This window comes from Choloepus didactylus, chromosome 5, assembly GCF_015220235.1.
Source record: "Choloepus didactylus isolate mChoDid1 chromosome 5, mChoDid1.pri, whole genome shotgun sequence".
NCBI classification, from domain to species: Eukaryota; Metazoa; Chordata; class Mammalia; order Pilosa; family Megalonychidae; genus Choloepus; species Choloepus didactylus.
Genome location: NC_051311.1, coordinates 141,434,550 through 141,453,713, shown reverse-complemented (window position 1 = coordinate 141,453,713; position 19,164 = coordinate 141,434,550). Strand labels below are relative to the sequence as shown.

General features: G+C 38.3%; 1 protein-coding gene across 6 annotated transcripts in view; it reads right to left on the bottom strand.

The window, feature by feature from the left end:
- ITPRID1 (ITPR interacting domain containing 1) overlaps positions 1 to 19,164 on the bottom strand; it is a 155,475-nt gene that overhangs the window by 14,258 nt on the left and 122,053 nt on the right. For all 6 annotated transcript variants that reach the window (XM_037837014.1, XM_037837016.1, XM_037837018.1 and 3 more), the window contains exons 10-11: positions 5,856 to 5,938; positions 4,165 to 5,490 (exon numbers count right to left, since the gene is read on the bottom strand). In XM_037837014.1, coding sequence (XP_037692942.1) covers positions 4,165 to 5,490; positions 5,856 to 5,938 — 1,409 coding nt within the window. The remainder of the gene's footprint in view (positions 1 to 4,164; positions 5,491 to 5,855; positions 5,939 to 19,164) is intronic.

Sequence of the window (19,164 nt, the reverse complement as noted above, 5' to 3'; positions counted from 1 at the left end):
TAAGTGATAGCTTTTAAGTAGAAGCACCTAGTATACATAAAAATTCATTGTGAAAAATTTATTTTAATTATAGAAACAAACTCTTATCTTAGGTAATCCTCAAGACCACAAAAATGGCACTCTACTGTTCACAGCTAGTCAAGTGTTTCTCTGCACTGTTACATATTGCTGCATAATGTGGGGGGTGAAATGGGGGTGTTTCCTTGTCTTCAAGTGTTTTGACCTAAACTTGTTTTTAGTTTCAACATCTGCATGGAGTGCCCTTTGTTGGGTAAGGGATGGTATTTGCATATAATCTTCACTTGGTCCAAGGCCTATTTTCTAGTTAATTTTCTCTTAAATAGATTTTCTAACTCTAGCATCTAATTTACAAAGCCATTTTTCTCCAGAATAGTTTAAATCTTTGCAAACCCAGATTTCACTCATGAAGAGTCTGCTGTGTGTATCAGCCTTTTTATCTTTGTTCTTGAGTTTGTGCTTTAGTTTATTAAGCAGCTTCCTCCTGTAGATGAGTATAGTTCCTTAGTTTTGCTAACTTTTCAGGCATGTGGCTCGTGTGTGTGTGTGTCTATGTGTCTGTGTGTGTTTTGATTGTGTCTTTTGTGTGTCTGTTCCTAGTTCCTTGGACCTAGATAATGAGAGATGCATTGTCACCTGGTTAAACACTAAATGGTAGTGCTTCAGCAGGGGTAATGCTGAATCAATTTGATATAAAAGTACTGTTCTTTGGTATAATTGCAAATTCCAGGAGGAGAGAAGGCTAAAGTAACATGAGGTGAGGCCTTGGGAGATGTGAGATGGTGGAATGCACACTTGTTCAAACTCCTACACATATAAAACTTACACACAAGTCTGAAGTTGGCCATGTGCATAATGGCCTTATATTGCCAAGTCAGAAGAGACATCTGCTTCCAGCTGCCAACTCTACACACCTACTCAGGGCCAAGACCTCATTTGATGTTACATGGAGTAAAGGGAGGAGCTCTGCCCACCCGCACTCAGGTCTTTTGGCATCTCTGAACTGACTCAGCTTTGCTCTTTAGCTCCTATTCTAAGCAGTGGTCCTTTCCCTACTTCCCCAGATCCAGGCCTTACCTTGTATCTGGCTCTGGTTTTATGTCCTGTGCCTGAGTTCTCCAGGGCCCTATCTTACACCCACCAGTCTACCTTCCTCCAAGAAGCTGCAATCTCCATCTGCTAATATACTCCCCAGGAACCAGCTGTCCACCTGGTTTTTCAACACCAGCACCGTGCTCCTACAGATTCATAAGGGCACACCAGTACTGTATACTAAGTGTATAATACTGTCTAATACTCGTGGTTTCACTGGGCTGTACCAGTTCAGCTGCTGTGTTCTCTGGATGCCCTTATTTGCCTGAGGAACTTAACATCTTCCACACCTGCAGTCAGGCTCACCATTTCAATCCCCGAGCTACTCTAGACGCTGATGTCTCCTTTGTCTGCACTGATCTGTCATGGGCACCCAACTGTGTCAGATAATCTCATTAGGTAGGACATATACATCCTGTTATGAGATGAGCAAGAAAAGTGTTTTCTATTTGTACCATGGGAGGCTGTATTACCTTTATTTGTTTTTAACTCATAGACATGTAACTGAATAAATGACTGTCTAATTGAGTATCAACATACAGCTGTTGCCATATTAGATACCTGATTATAGTATTGATAAATTAAGTGATGGTGTTTTGTAAAGATAATCTGAATTATAGTTTGGTGCAACAGACTTTTAGCTTCCTAGTCTAGGGGAACATGTTTTTTCTTTCTTTCTCAACACAATCAATGAATGATTTATGCTGCTTTTAATAGTGGTGATATGAACAGAAACTAGATATTATCTCATTATGAAATAAATATCTACAGCATTTACACTAAAAATGATATTGTATATGTCTCGTTGGGCCATTTCTTCTGCAATTTTGAACACAGTTTTAATTTTATACGATTTTTTTTTAAATGTAAAAGTAAATATGAAATCATTTGTATATCTTTATAAGGCGTATCCTAAAAATATAAATTAGAAAAATAACCTTTTTCAGGATATGTATTCATATGTTAGAATAACAAGCTAGTTTTCATCATGGCAACCGAGTACTTAATTTTGGGGTTGAATTTTTTTTTCCCCTACAGCCTCTCAGAATGTCCACTACTCCAGCTGTCTTTCATTCTTAACATTTTCTCATGTGGAATATGTGGTCAAGTAAATGTTTATTTCCTTAGAGCAGGGTTTTCAGCCTTGTGGTGGGAGTCAGTTCTGTGCATGGTGGGATGTTTAGCAGCTTCCCGGTCTCTAACCTCTAGATGCCAGTAGCAAGTGAGCCTCATCCTGCCGGTCATGACAACCAAAAACGTCACCAAACATTGCCAATTTTCCCCCAGGGGGCAAAATCATCGCCAATTGAGAATCACTGTCTTGGAGCATTTAAAATACCTCGATAAATATCAACCACCCTCTCCCCCTCTTATTCTTATTCTTACTCTTACTCTTACTTGTACGCTTATTCTTTTGCTATTCCTTCCACTACTGTTTTCCAGGATTTGAACCTGGGCCTTTTGATTCTCCAGAAGGCCCCCCAGCTACACATTAGCCTTTGCTTTTTTTCCTACTTAGTAAAACTAATGAACTTTCAGACAATATTACACCTAGAATTGATCTCAGCACTGAAAAGCTTTCTCTTACTAGTTTGACCCTCATTAGTGGCTTACTTGATAATATTCCAAATGCCTAGAAATTCTTCAATTTAAAAGAATGATGTGGTAAATTATTTTATCTTTTATGTAATCACTTTCTAATGTTGCTATTATATTTATGTAGATTTCTATGCATTGAAAGACCTGGGTAGTAATTTGTTCTGTCTTTCAAAGAATTACTTTCTAATGTTATAGAACAATTATATAGATTTAGATATTTTAATGTTGGACGCATCTTTGCCTAGAGTGTACTGTCCAGGAATTTGCTGTCAGCCAGACCTGATTTTGAATCTGGACCTACACCTTTGTAGTTGTGTGATGTTGTGAAAGTTACTTAAACTCCCCAAGTTCTGTTTTCCTCATCTATAAAAGAGGGACAGCATGGCACACAGTTATGACTTGCTAACTACTTACGGACTGGATGAAAATGAAGAGTAAATGAAAAAATATGAACAAAGTGGCTAGCATAGGTGCTCAATAAATATTTTGGAATTAAGAACTGGGAGAGTAACCCTTCAGGCACCAAGCAGTACATGCTCAGTAAACCATAGCTCCCCTTCATTCTCCTTTGAAAGGTAGTAGGTCTGAATTATCTGTGCCACATGGTTTTTTACTCTCTGTACTGTCTGGTAGCCTTAAATTTTTAACCAGCGTCTGTCTTTGAAGGTCTGTATCATTTCTTACCTTGAGCATCACCACATAGGGGATGTCAGGAAGAGTCATTAAATATGTGTCAGTAAATCAGGAGCTGAAGAACGTTGGAGTCGTTCAGTTCTCAGCACCCCAGTCTCCACTTTTAAACAAGCTTAGCGTAGGTAGACCAAAAGTCCCTCTATTTGATGTTGGAAACTCTGGATTCAAGACTCGAACATTATAATATAATAAAATATAAGAGTAACAAAAATCATGTAATAGTAACAAAAATAGTAAAAAAAGTAATAGTAACATGCCAGAGCTTTCCATGTGCCAGAGTGCTTTCCTGGCTTTATCTCCTTTAATCCTAAGACAATCTTGTGTTGGTGGCACAAGTAGTCTCCCTATTTTACAAAACAGAAACCAGGCCCAGAAAGATGAAATGGCTTGTGCAAGATTGTACAGCTAAGTGAACTTAAGACAGTGAACTTCTTAGAACTGGAGATGAGGGACGATTCATTAATGTTGATAACCTTAGACATATTATTTTATTGTTCTAGGCCTTAGTTTTCCCATCTGTAAAATGAGGATTGATAATGAAATTACTTTCCTTACTTCACAAGATAATTGGAAGCATCAAACAGGAAGAAATATGTGAGACTATATCATAAGCAATAAAGCATTCTACAAATATTACTCATGATTTAAAATTGAAAGGTATACCCTGGGATTTTGCATTTGGAAAAGAAGGGCAAACATTATCTTTGATGTGTCTGTTGTTGATGCATCTGCTTTCCCATCTTTGCAGAGGTGAACACTTACGGAACAGAGCTCTCTCACTGTAGTATCCTGGAGGACTTTCAATGTCTCCATGACCTGGGCTTCCAGATGATCAATATATGAGCACAGGCAATGGGTACAGGCTGAGGGCGTGGGGCTGGGGCTTTTCCTCTCCGCGGGGCAGTGGAGATGGCGATGACGGCAGATGCAGCAGTGCACAGGCGAGGCATGGCAGATGCCCACCAGGTGGGCACCAGGAAAGCCTGTGTCTAGAGAGATAGACTTGGTGAGGGGCTGGTGTCTGTGTTTCAAGGCCTTGTTACTTAAGGCCGAACAGCATTGCCAGGGTCTGGGCTCAAATAAATAAGCCTGAACGGAAGCGTCTTTGGACTGCCTCGCCTCCATCCCCAGTCCTGGTCCTGCTGGGGTAATAGGGTCACACACAATGCATTCCAAAGATGTTCCTATAGAATCAGTCCCTAAGGCGGGAGCACTCTGAGCAGCTGACACCAGATTGGAGGGCATCCGGACTGTCACAGACCTGGAGCTGCCTGTGTTTGAGTCAGCATTTGGAGAAGTGTTTCCCATCTTGGCTTCTGCCCTACATGGCATCTGACCCAAAGCACTACTGCTTGGCTTTGCTTGGAGGATATCTCCCGACGGTTTATCTGGGTAGGCAGTGGAATCCTCAGCTGTATGAATAAGGTTACCTTTATGGGAGGTGACTTCACTGTGCTTGGAGATAAGCTGTGGTGGACTTTCTAGTGTCAGCAAGATGTTGCTGATGTCAGGACTGAGTTTGCTGGTTTTCCCTGCTCTTGGGGCCTCAGAGTCGACATGAATGAACTTATCTTGAGCACATTCATTTCCAGGTGACCTTTGAGACTCCTGGTGGTGGCTTTCTACATATACTCCCCCTGCTTCCTCAGGCCTCAGAAGCTCTTCTTTCACTTCTGTGATGTGGGCTGCCATAAAGCCCAGAAGGCAGTCACATTTGGAAGTGACTGTGCTTCCAACAACGTCATATTCAATGTGGGGTGTTGACGGGAGGTGCTGCAGGTAGCTGTCCTTCATTGTGTATCCACCCCCACTGGTGGGGGTCTTTCCAGGGGCCATATCTGGGATCAACAGCTCTGATGGACCCTCCATGGCATCAGGCTGAGACTCTTTGTCCACCACAAATGTTGAGGTCTTTTCTTTCAAGACACTCCAGTCTTGGCTTGAAAAAGGTGTGCTCACCATACTCTTGGAATCAGACTTATAAGACTCTTGCTGACGGTTCTGGGTTGATGCTAAGTTGTGGCTCTGATCCCTTGCCTTTCTGCATCCATTCTCAATAGGGCTCTGGTTGCTTGGCAAGGAAGGCATCTGTAAGTGAAACCAAGATAAAGGTAAATGGGTCAGGAAGGTGGGGGAGGACTAGGTTTCTTATAGTTATCATTGACTTATGGGTCAGGAGATAAATTCACATTTTACATCAATTAACTATTTTACCTAGGATCTCCTCTCTGTGATGCTCAGCTTCCTTGTTTAGAAAAATCAAAAGAAATTAAAAGGAAAAGAAGCCTGAGCTTTCTGATACCTTGTCTGGCATGAGTCCATTGTCTGCTGCCTCCTGAGTTCATGTACAATGCACCTTATAGGCATTGGTTGGCTCTTTCTAACTGTGGAGGGGCCCTTTTGAAATTATGTTCCCTTCTATTCCCATCCCAACCCTTCAGCAGCACCTCTACCTGGAGGGACAGCGGTTCTGGTGGCTCCTCCAGGAACCCACTGCTGTCAGACTGACAACTGTTTGCTCTGTTCACCCCGGCACCTACAGAAACAAAAAGAAAGAAAGAAAGAGGCCTTGAGGATAGCAAAGTGGAAACATGCTGCTAACAGGACTGGAGTCAAATCTTCTATGTGCCTGGCAGGTCACAGGTGCCCAATATATTCCTATTGCATGGAAATATAATAAACATGGGAACTCCAGGGACAGCTCTTTCTCAAGTCTCAGAAAGCCCATGTAAATCACTTTGTCCTGATATAAGAATAAAAAAGGGAACAATGGAAACAAAGGAAGTTTTAAACTAAAAACAATATGATCATGAGATGAATCTTTAGTTAGGTAAAGAAAGTCCAGAAGAAAACATTTGCTCTGTATGCCACTATAATAAGACAATAAAGATAAAAAATTTATATATGTTAAATTATACATATTTTCTTTTTACTAAATTTTGAGTAAGAATCCCTTTTTAAGTTCAGTTGGACCATATTTATATGACTAATAGTTTATGCTCATGCTCTAGACTGCTGCTCCTGTCAATTGTGACAGGCTGGAACAGGCAGAGAAAGAACAGTGTTAAGCGTAGGCTGCTAAACACTTTGCAAACAAGAGCTTCTTGACATGCTAAACCTATCTGTAGATTTGCAGGTAAATATTGTGCTACTATTGCAGGGTTGAGGAACTGGGTGGCTACTAGAGATTCATCTGACAAAGATTAAATTATAGGACTTTTTTTTTTCTCTTTTTCTCTTTTTTAATGAGAAATGCTTCCAGCCTCACCAAGGTATAGAATAGAATAAGAAATCCATAGGGGGAGTGGCATTAGAGGGTACCCTCCCTTAGAATACAAGGAGCAGAGGGAAGGGCACAGTCTGTCCGAGGAGAAAAGACTGGGCATGTGTTGGAGGAGTGCCTTGAAAGGAAAGGCTAACTGTTGGGGGATATAATGTTTGGTATCCAGTACCTGAATAAGGTGATTGCCTTAGTTTGAAGAACTAACTGCTGCAGAACGATTCAGAGGAAAAAAACACAGGCCCAAACCAGGCCAAACCTTCAAGGACAGCTCTGCCAATAAGGGCAACAGTGTATTTCCCCGGAGGGCTGTCTCCCACCACAATCCTAACTGCCCGCATGTGTGAGCAGACACAGCAGGTGGACACACATCGCAGAAAGGGCCACCCTGCCCGAGTCTCAACTACTCCTCCCAGAGATCAAGATAAAGAATAAAGAGTCTTAACTTTGTAAAATTTTAAATGAACTCCAAATCCTTTAAGTCAGTCTCAAGTAAAATTAAATGCTTAAAGTCAGAGGACGTACATTTTTAATAGCTGAATCATGGAGATTAAGTGAATTTGAGAAAACAATGCCATGATCTAGCCCCTGCTTTTTGTTACATAAGTAAGGGTCAACCATGGAAACTGTTTACTAGATGGAGACCTAAATAAGACTTCTGCTCCTGTTCAAGATGGGAGTAATAAGGAACAGGTTTTCCCTCTTACCTGAAACTACTAAAAAACTGGACAAAATATGTAAAAAAAAAAAATGGTTTTCAAGACAATGGACATCAGACAATGAAGGACACAAATCCCTGAGAGACAGGAACAAATGAAGTGAACCATCTCATTGCCCCAGTTTACTGACTTGAGAGAGTTTTCAGGCCATGGTGAAGGGAAGCAGGTCGGGGTAAAGACTGGCAGAATTCCTAAGTTGAGGACATAGAGCTGAGAATCCTGGGAGGCTGAGACAGCTAGCAGTCACAGGGCAGAGTTCCAGAAAGATAGACAGGCACAGAGAGAACTCTAGAGAAATGCAGAGAGTTCCTCTTGGTATTCAGCCGAGCACTGATCAGTATGTGCATGTGAAGAAACAGCCACAAACTGCAGAAAGAACTACCTGAAAGAATTAGAGGGTACAGTGCCCAGCACTCACTGAGGGCTGGGAATAGAGCATGCTCCCACCAGCCATATTGGGAACCCCTGTGATTCGCAGGGCATTAGGGGAGAGAGTCCTCAGGAGGGTCTTGCCTCAGGAGTCAGGAATTCTTATCCCTAGAATGATCATTGCTCCAGTCCCACCTAACATATCTGAAAAGCAAGATCTGAAAGGGTCAAACACTGTTTCCAAGTAATTAAACTGTGGCTCAGACCTATATTCAAAATATCTATAAGAACACAATAATATATAGCACCTACAAAGTAAAATTCACAATGTCTGGCATTCAAAAAAAAATACCAGAATACAAAGAAGCAGGGAAAGATGACTCATAATGAGGAGAAAAATCAGTCAATCAAAACTGACCTAGAACTGATGCAGATTTTAGAATTAGCAGACGAGGACATTAAAACTGTTATCATGACTCTATTTCATATGTTCAGGAAACTGGGGGAAAGAGTAAATATGTTAAGTGGAGATATGCAAGCTATACAGTAGACCCAAATTGAACTTTTAGAGATCAAAAGTACAATGTTTCAAATAAAATTTACACTGAATGGCATTAGCAGCAGATTAGAGATTGCAGAAGAGAAGATTAGTGAAATTGAAGATATAGCCATAGAAACAATCCCAAATGAAACAGAGAGAAAAAAAATTTTTGAAATTGAAAGAGAATCTTTGAGTTATTGGACAACTTTAAGCTGATTAATATACAGGTAATTGAAATCCCCAGAAGCAGGAAGGCATCTGAAGACATTTTACAAATTTGATGAAAACTATAAACTTGCAAATCCAAGAAGCTCAATGAATCCCAAGCACAAGAAACATGAAAAAAAAAAAAAAAAACCACCATACCAAAGCACAGTAAAATTAATAATTGTAATAAAGAGAAAAAAAAATCTTAACAGCAGCCATAGAAAAAGGAAGGTCTGCAGGCAAAAGGAGAGTACCAGATAGAATTATGGATGCACAGAAAGGAATGAACTTCACTGGAAATGGTAACCATGAGGGTAATTATTAAAGATTTTGTTTTTATGATTTATTATCTTAAAAGGAAAATTGACTAAGCAAAAATAATAATGCAGTGCAGGCTCATAACAAGACCTAGAAGAGTCTATATATAACAACACATGTACAGTAGAATAATTTCTATGGAAGGAGCTGCCTGCAAGATTTCCCTTTAACTATGATGTGTAATTTTTAATGGAGACTTTAACCTGGGTAATAGAATATTTGTTATCTTGTTTTCAGAGGAATTAGTGTATACTCATTGCATATTTATTATAGGAAATTTACTTGTGTAATATCTAACCCATTGACCATGACTTCACTGCTTTGCTTAGTTAACTCAGCCAACTGAAAGCGCTTCAGATCCCTTTAGAGTTAGGAAAAAATCACCTATTTCTCCCCTTGTATCAACAATTGATAAAAAATAAATGATGATTATGGAAGACACATTTCAAAAACTCGGTGCAGAAATTCAAATACTTCTAAGGTACCACCACTGTGGCTGGAGCCTCTCCACTGAACAACCCTCTAGGGTGGGAAGCTCATCCTCAAGACTTGTCCACACAAGCTCCCTGTCCTAAGCTCCCCTTATGTGCTTCAGGACTCTCCACAGCTTGTTCCTACTCAGTCCCCAGGGCCTTTCTGCAGTGGGCAGAGTGTATGGATAGGAGACAGCAAGCCAGGACCAACTTCCACTCCTCACTCATCATGCCCATTCTATAATAAGCATTAGGGAATCCAAAGATATTCAGTAAACAGGGCTTGGGCCTTGGTGAAGGATGGACAAGACAAGATTCTGGGCCCTCCTGTTATTTCTGTAGGTTTTGGTGCAAGATTTGCACCATAGACCACGAATGACTCCTGTACACCATTATTATTATTTAAACTTTTCAGATAATCTCTAAGCAATAGTTATTGTGAGACATAAGCTTCATATAAAATGGTTGCTATTCACCTTCTTACAACCCTAGAATGAAATTTTATGTTAGAGTACTAGAACAAAATTATATGTTCATATGCTGGCTGGCCCATATCAGCCTGGTTCAAAGGAAAGTAACCCCAAACAGAAAGGGTCCCTAAAAGTAAAAAGAGTAATTTTCTCTAAAAGAGATACATTGGTGATATAAATATTATCTTTATTTAACTGCATTTGTGTAGCGTGCAAAAGAAAACTACGAAACTCATTTAAATAAATCTGGAACAGCCAGGCCTCTGAGAACCTCACTTTGATGATGAGGTAGGATGGAATTGGGCATAGTTGTCTCAAGAGTAGAGGCTCATTTATCTTGTGTTTAGAAGTCAGATGGCATGCATGCAAATTATTTTAAGATTCCCCAAGCAAAATATGGGCCAATCTACAGATGGTTTAATTTCTTCAGGAGGCTGAAAAAATCTTTCCTACCTATAATATCTCAAAGTAGGTTTGCAAATTCTAAATATTCTCTTAGGATTGTAGGAATTAAATGAGGATAAGCATGAGAAATTGCTTAGCCTGGGATGACTATGACAGATTATTAAACAGATAAATAAAACTTTCCATCTTTTCTCTATTATTCCCACATGTTCACACCCTAATAGGTAATATGAAGGCTTGGGTTTGGGGGAGGCAGTATGGCATCTGGCAAGAGCAGTGGAAGTCATACCAGCCTCTCCAGATCAGTCCCACCCAGTTGCTGAAACTATCTGGATAACTTCAGAAGCTTGTCACCTCCAGTGAAATTTTCCCTAGGCACACCTTATGCTCAGTAAGCGATAGCTCTTCCTTACTCCACTAGACCAAGGCCTTGACCTCCACCTTGCTCCTACCAGTCCTTTTCCCCTAGCTAGATCCTGTCATCCAAAACCTCCATTGCTGGCTGGGTCCTGCTCCAAACCTGTTGGATAATTGGAGCCCTTTGACTACCACCGCCACCTATCTGACTTTGTCATGCCCCCTTAGGCTGCTGATTACCCCACCCTGCCAATCCCATAGCTTAGGTGAACTAACATCTCTATGGCTATGCTACTGAAATCCAGTTAGGGCCTGTGACTGAGTCACCGAGAACATGTGGAGCCAGATGTGCTGGGTTCAAGTTCTGACTCCACAACTTAGTAGCTGTGTGATCTTTTGTCATGCTTCTTACCCTCTCTGAAGCTGTGTCCTCATAGGGAAAACAGTGAATGTAGTAATAGAATGTTAATTGTGGGGTTGTGTGAGAATAATATCCAATAATATATACACAGAGATTTTCTGAACACATAAAAGATGATGTAATTTTATATATAGCTTTTGCTGCAGAATTCTTCATTATTAATTTTATCTACTAGAACTCAGTCACTATTAGCATCATTATTCCGTATCATTAATATTTAGTAGAAATTACCTTTCTTAGCACACAACTGTTTTCATGAAGTTGGGTTTTACCTTTCCAAGTTAGGTGGTCCCTGCCTGGTGTCAGGACCACTCTGCTGTCCCTTAAGATGCCTGGGGCACTTTGTGAGAACTGTCACCAGATGGCAGCATCACACCAATCACGGCACCCGTGGAGCAGGGCCCTGCCACGAGTCTCTGGAGCCGCTAAAATTAGTAAGAAAAGTCAACCTAAAGGGCTGCTTTTCTGGCCTGTTTTGGTAGTAAAAGCTTCTGAATCCTAAGTGGAAAGTTCTACATTTAACAGGGTCCAACTTCATAGAGATGCAGGGGAAAAAAGCCTATGGAATTGAAAACATAAATGGGGGTATTGGGGGAGGGAGAAAGAGAAAAGGGGTCTGGGGTTTGTGTGTTGTTGTAGTTATGTAGAGCAAGGGCAGTGGTTCAAGTTTGACGCTGTGATTGAACATCTTCCTCCACCCAATCAACTTTATCTATTCCACACCAAGTTCCTCTCGCTTCTGTTTCACCAGTGACAGAGAATTCTGTGACAGCTTCTGGTAAAGTCGGGTCTCAGAAGCAAGTTATTTTAGGATTGAATTGACCATTACAGATTATGTACTCAACTGCCTTTAGGAGCTGGGCAGGTGGCATAAATATGTGAAATAACGAGGATTCAAGACAATAGGAAGTAGTGTGGATGGTTTTGGACTAGAGATTGTATGACCCCCAAAGGCATTTAAAAAACTAACTTTAAATGTTTTTTGTGGAATAAAGAAGAGCTCTTTATGGGCCACTGTCAGTCTACAGACCACAGAGTTGGAAACCAGGATGATGATGCCACCTGCCATCCAGTGTAGGAAGCCCTTCTAGGTGGTGCTACACACTTCTGGTGACAGGGAACTTACTGTTTATGTAGTCAGAACATATCATAACTTTTAGAAAATGCTTCTTTATATTGTGACAGATCTACTTTAGCATTTTCCATCTGTTGGTCATAGCTCTGCACCGTGGAGTAATATAGAACATGTCTAACCGCTTTTCCTCAAGACAGCACCCAGAACTTTTAAGTCAGCCCCCACACAGCAGAGTTTCCAGGCCATTCATATTCTTTTGCACTTTTGAATAAGTGCTTATTTAACAGTGCTTGCTGTAAAATCTGGCACCTGGACTAGACTTACTCCTTGAGATCTGGTCTGTCCAGCATGGCAGAGAGAGGGCTTGTCTGCTTCCTCTTCTGGAAATTTTCTCTTCTGGAAATTTCAGCCTAAGGTTGGGTGGCTTAGTCAGACCCTGTGTCACAGTGCTAAGCTATACTGAGAGCAGTCTCTATTTTGAAATCAAGAAATAAATGTTTTAACCTAAATGAATGATTTCAATTGTATCTGTGTAGAGTTTGATCTAGCTGATTTGGGACCATGGTTCCAAACTGTCAGGTATAGTTTTTATTTTCTTTCTGAAATCTATCTGTGTTATCTATGGCTTCAATAACCATCCTTGCTGGGTGGCCAAATCACTGTTAATATTCTCACCAGAATAGGCCACAAAGAAGAGTGCTCTCCTGGACACCCCATTCATTCCTCTAACAAGTGATCCTCAGGCCCCTGCAGGGGGCTGCAGTGTTCTAGATAACTTCACGGACACTGTCTGCAAAGGGACTTGGCCCTCATGGAGCATACATTTAATTTGACTCTGATTATAGAACTGAAGAAAGGCTGAGAATAATTGGGGGTGGTTGTGGAAAATATTCTTCAGGCAATTTAATTCTTCCTTCTTTGCCAAAAGTCTTAGGCAGAAGAGTTTTTATCCTATAAAGATTTCTATATAATGTTTTGATAACTTCCATTAATGTCTTGTTGACATTTTTGTTTCAAGCTCGTACAGCTTGGAAATTCTCTCTCTCTTTTACTGCTCTAGGTTAAGCAGTTTCTTTTTTTTTTATTTCTTTAGTCAGAAAATAAGTGCTTCATCATTACAGAAATAAAAAGCTTTCTCTAAAATTAACTTCTTTTAAACTTGATATCCTTAATTGCTTTTCAGCATTATAAAAATAATGTGTGGTGATGAAGTAAATTTTGAAAATGAAAGAATATGGGAAAATAAAATCATCTATAATCTAATTATGCAGGGAAAATTACTATAATATTTCTATGCATTTATATATACTTTCTTTGTGCACGTATGTGTGTGTGTGTTTTATAAAATAAAAATCATACCATACGCATTTTATATCCTGCTTTTCACAAAATATATTGTGAATTTTCTTTTCTCCTTAAATATTCCTAAAGAACATATTTGAAAATGGTGCATGGGTGTACCATATATTAATTTTTATAGCTTCCAATATAAACAGTAAAGCAATGAATATCCTTAAACATAAAAGTTGTGGCATCTTAATTAAAATAGATTTAATAAGTGTAGAACTGGAAGTGCAGAATTTTATGGCTATAGAAACAGCATCAAATTTCTTTCTAAGAATGTTCAAACAGGTCACACAGTTATCTATAATGTTTTTGAGAGTTCAACAACAAAAATTTTAATCTTTGCCAGTGTGAGAGGTGAAAAATGTTGATTTAAATTTTCATTTATTTGACTAGATAAATGAGGTTGAAATACTGAGTTTAGTTTTTAATTTGTGTGTGTGCACATGCTATTGTGCCACTTCTTGGAATGAAACAAGTTAGAATTTTTTCCAATTAAGTATTTTTGAAACAGAACATTTATATGAGTCTATAAAGATTGAATAGGTTTCTCTCTTTTCTCGTATGCTCTCAAGCAGCTTGTAAAGCATAGGTGGTATCACATACTTAACCTTTTAAAAAACCTCAGCCATAAAAACACTGACCACGACAGATCTTAAAAGATGAAACTCATTGACAACTTTTAATTTCTACAATAGTTGTTGTACTTCTCAAGTTAATGGTATTTAAAACTTATTTTCTAATGTTTTTTTAAAAACTTATTTCCTAACATCATCAGGAAAATAATGAATTTATATTCATTCTGTATTCTCTAAAAAGGGAAGAGACTGTTTCTTGTCATAGCTTTGGCCTTATTTCATAAATTTTTGTTTTATTCTTTTTTCTTGAATTCTTTTCTTTCTAATAATATTGTAATTCCTTTGTTCTTTCTGTTTGCAGTCACAGTTTTTCGTACATTTTTCTCCATTTATTTTGCTTTTAACTTTTATTTGATTTCTTATTTTAAATATGGATAAAATTTGTTACATGATAATTGAGTCTTTTTCTTTGTTAGGTCCGTTTATTTCATGTATAACTATTTTTAAAAGAAATGCATTTGGTCTTATTTTTGTAACTTTATGCTATTTTTCTAGCTGTGATCACTGCAGTAAACCTGTGGCACACTTGATGGAGAACTTCCCTCTCATTAGGACAACAGGCATCACTAATTGTCCATGAGAGTCTTTTCTGATGAGTTGGGGTTCAGACCCAGCATCTTTCTTAGTTTGACATTACTAGTAGCTAGTACTAATCAATCAGAATTGGGACATAAGTTAAAATCTATTTGCGACCCTACTGCTGTATTAATAAAGGTCATAAAACTTCGCATTGAAGCAGAACTGGTTTTGAACTGGATCATAAATAGCAACTTCAGAGATTTAAGTGACAATTAAATGAGATAATGTAAAACACTTTGCCTAGTGCCTGGCATTCAATATTTGGCAGTATTATTAATATGATTAATTTTCAATGTTTATTTCTTTGCCAGGTAGACTATATTTTCTTTGATTGCTTTGTTTCCTCTGGTAATTCAGGAGGCATACAACCTGTTTTTAAATTTAATTAGTGGTAACTTTAAAAATTCAAACATATTTCAAACTGTACAGTTACCAACATCAAGAATTAAAAAGTATCTGTTGGTCCCCCAACTAATCAGTGTGCACTGATAGTTTCATTTTCTTCTACCACTTAGTTTTCTACGATATGCTCTAGGATTTTAGATCCAGAATACTGTTTTTTAATTATTCTTTATGTTTTTTCTGTTTTAAGAATTTTCATGATACCTGTATAATTTAGAGCAATTCTTTAGACTTTGCCTTGCCCATCTTTTGAACAGGACTCCCTCACTCATAGGCTGTGTACATCTTTGACATTTCTTTTTCAGGAAACAGATATAGGTGCTCTACTTCCAGAGCCTTTGCTTATCTGAAATGTTGCTTTCACAAATATGTGACAACTTGAAAGGGTATAGAATTCTTGTTACAAAAACAATCGATATGCCTCTCCTGTCTTCAGATGTCTAACATGAGGACGTTGAGAGAAGAGCGAACAAGAATAAAGTAAGAGGCAGTGGTCCCAGGGTCAGAGGGTCACTCTAGCTTACACTGCTTCCTCCCATGTCCTTTCATACTATTCTGTTATCAACTGCCACAAGAACACACCACCTCAAAGACTGTCAAATGGACACTTTGGGGGAATATAGTTCTTCCTTTTGGGAGGTGTTGGGGATTGAATCACGTCCTGTTCAACTCTTAATCTGTATTCCTATGGGCGTGAACCCTTTGTAAATTGGACCTTTTAAAGGTGTTATTGTTAGTTAAGATGTGGACTCATTTGAAGATCCTGTTAAGATGAAGCCAAATTGAATCAGGGTGGGCTTTAATCCTTATGGCTGGAATCCTCATAAACAAAGGAAATTCAGGGAAGCCAGTTGTGTGCTGGCGAGTCTCCATTTGTCCTCTCTTGCCTCCCTTAACCCCCACTCTGGCCACTCTCTGCCCTCCAGGCTCTGCTCCAGATTTTCACTTGTGTTCAGTCAATGGAAGGAGGAGGAGATTGCAGGGCAGGAGAGAGAGCTTGGGGTATTTATTCTCCATCCCTACCTCTAGGACAATGTTGAAAATGGCTGACAGCTTCCTTTCCTTTCTTTTGAGAAATTTGTTGATTTGTCCCTCTTCCAAGCCTCCAACTTTTACCAGGTTCTAGTAACGTGATTCTTTCCTTCTTTTCTTTTAGACCTAGGGTCGACAAAGCTTTATGCTTTTGCTAGTCTTGGGGTGCTTTTCTTATTGGCTCCCTGAACCCTGAGCAGCTCAGTAAATGGTCCTTTGTCAAAATTCTCTGCAGCTAAACCTTTTGCAATATGCTGTCTCTTTAGTGCCTTAATGATAACTGGTACAATAAACCAGTTAATGCCTCACCCTACTTCACCTATATTATGTGATTTGTATCTTTTCATTTTAATTAAACCTCCTTTTGGAGGAAAAGGAAGTTGGGTTTTCGGGGAAGTCCCACCCAAGCTTGAGGAAAGATGGCCAGAGAATTAGGACATTGCTCGCCGTTTGTGTCATATTTAATCACTTTTATTTCTCTGTCCAGTTTGCCTGCACCGATGATTCTCTGAAGGGTATCTTCCATATCATTTTTTACACTACCAATGTTATTCTTTCCTGCTCCAAAATATTTAACAATATGATTAAAAATTATTTTATATATATTCTGATTCATTGATTTAATGACAAGCATTTACTGAGTGGCTACTCTGTTCAGGCACTGGATGGACAAAGGAGAGAGATAAAATATACAGTCTCAGCTATGACAGAGCTTGTCTAGTGCACAGTTACATATTAAGGATAAAATAGATGGTAAAAAAAATACTAAGAATGCCTTTCAATTTAATAGCAATGAAAAATACTCCTTTCCCCATCATATGTGTTTTAGATAAACACAATTCACAAGTTATACTTCCTAAGCAATGGAATAAAATTGGTTAATCTTAAAGTTGGATGACCAGCCACCCTCCGAAAGGAAGCTTATTCTATTTATTCATTCATTCTACAAATATTTATCTTTTGAGTGCTTACTGGGTGCTAGGCAGTGTCCTAGAGGCAAAGAATACAATGATGAATAAAACTGGGTCTCTACTCTCCAGAAATTCAGTCTAATGTTACAAGGATGTTCAGTAGGAAGAGTAAAACCATCTTATAACAACAAGAGTCTTTGGGTATTTTCAAAACAATGTGACTTATCTGGGGTCCCAGCAGCACTGACCCCTCCTGTAAAACATGGTTTCTGACATATAAAAAACTGTTAGGGTTCAGAGTACTAAATACTATAGAGAAGAGAAATATTGAATACCTATTACAGGAGAAAAAATCAAATTAATCTCTTTTATCCTTGTTTGTAATATTCATGATAGCAAAAAGAAGCATAACATAGAAAGGTTAATCATGGATCTCTAAATAGTACAATGCAAACAAAAATACATTAGAAAAACTTAATTTCTACCTAGTAGCTTCATGTTAGTTATGGCAACTTAGAATGTTATCTATGACAGTGCACAACTTATAGGGTCACACTCCCAAACTGAAAACATGAAGGAGGGCTCTAGGTGGCTTATTTCAAATTGATTTTTCAAAGAGAGTAAGTTACAAAGTTGGCCTAATTTCAAGCAATTTCAGTATCTTTAGTCATGTGAAGTATACTCCACTGCTTTATGCAATATTTGATTCTATTTTTCTGGACTTTGTGCCTGCAAAAGTAAAACCAGAAGTGCCATGCACAGTAACAGATTTTGAGGCTGAATTCTTTTTTTCTTGGTAGAATATGTTTATGCCAAGTTTACAACCCACTTGAACTTCTGTCTGTTCTTTGGTTTTAGAATCAACTTGGACTCATTTTAACATTGGAAAAATCACAGATTTAGTCATTGAAAAAGAAATCTTAACAAAATTTGCTGAAGGTTTTTATCATCACCAAATATCTGTAAATAAAGAGCCTTCTTATTAACATTTGAATCTGAAATATGTTATTTTTATTTTAGGTGGGATCACTTTATTTTTTACTTAGCATTTATAAAATAACTTTATAGAAAAAGAGACATTCTATGAACTTAGTCTAATCTTTTAACTAAAGTTATAAGTAGAACACTATTTCTAAACCCATTTGCTCATTCATTTTCTCTGCATATGTATTTATATATATTTATATTTTTATTGAGATTTTTCACATGCCATACAACTATCCATAGATCCAAAAGTGTACAATCAGTTGCCCATGATACCATCATATAGCTGTGTATCCATCACCACAATTTTTTTTTTCAATTTTTAGAACATTTTCATTACTCCAGAAAAGAAACAAAGACAGAAAAAGGAAACTCAAATCCTCTCATACCCCTAACCACTCCCCCCCCCATTATTGATTCATAGTTTTGGTATAGTACATTTGTTACTGTTGATGAAAGAATGTTAAAATACTACTAACTGTAGTATATAGTTTGCAATAGATATATATATTTTTCCTATATGCCTCTCTAATATTAACTTCTAGTTATAGTGTCATACATTTATTCTAGTTCGTAAGAGAGACTTCTAATATTTGTATAGTTAATCATGGACATTGTCCACCACAAGATTCAATGTTTTATACATTCCCATCTTCTAACCTCCAACTATACATAACTCTGTGCTTACCCTTTCCACCACCTTCACACACCTTTCAACACTGTTAGTTATTCTCACAACATGGCTACCATCACCCCTGTCCATTTCCAAATGTTTAAGTTCACCCTAGTTGAACATTCTGCTCATAATAAGCAAACACTTCCCCTACTTTAGGCTCATTCTATATCTTGGTAACTTATATTTCATGTCTATGAGTTTACATATTATAATTAGTTCATATCAGTGAGATCCAGCAATATTTGCCTTTATGTGTCTGTCTTATTTCACTCAACATAGTGCCCTCAAGGTTTCTTCATCAACGCCTTTCTTTTAAGACAGTTTTGTTCACACACCATACATTCCATCCTAAGTAAACAATCATTGGTTCCCTGTATAGTCACATATTTATATATTCAGCACCCTCGCCACTATCTATATAAGGACGTCTCCATTTCTTCCCGAAAGAGGAGGAAGAGTCAAAGAAGGCAGAGAGACAAAAGAAAAAGAAAAGAAAGCGAGAAATAAAACAACAACAACAAAAAAAAAACATGACAGCAAGAAAGCAACAAAAGGAAAGAT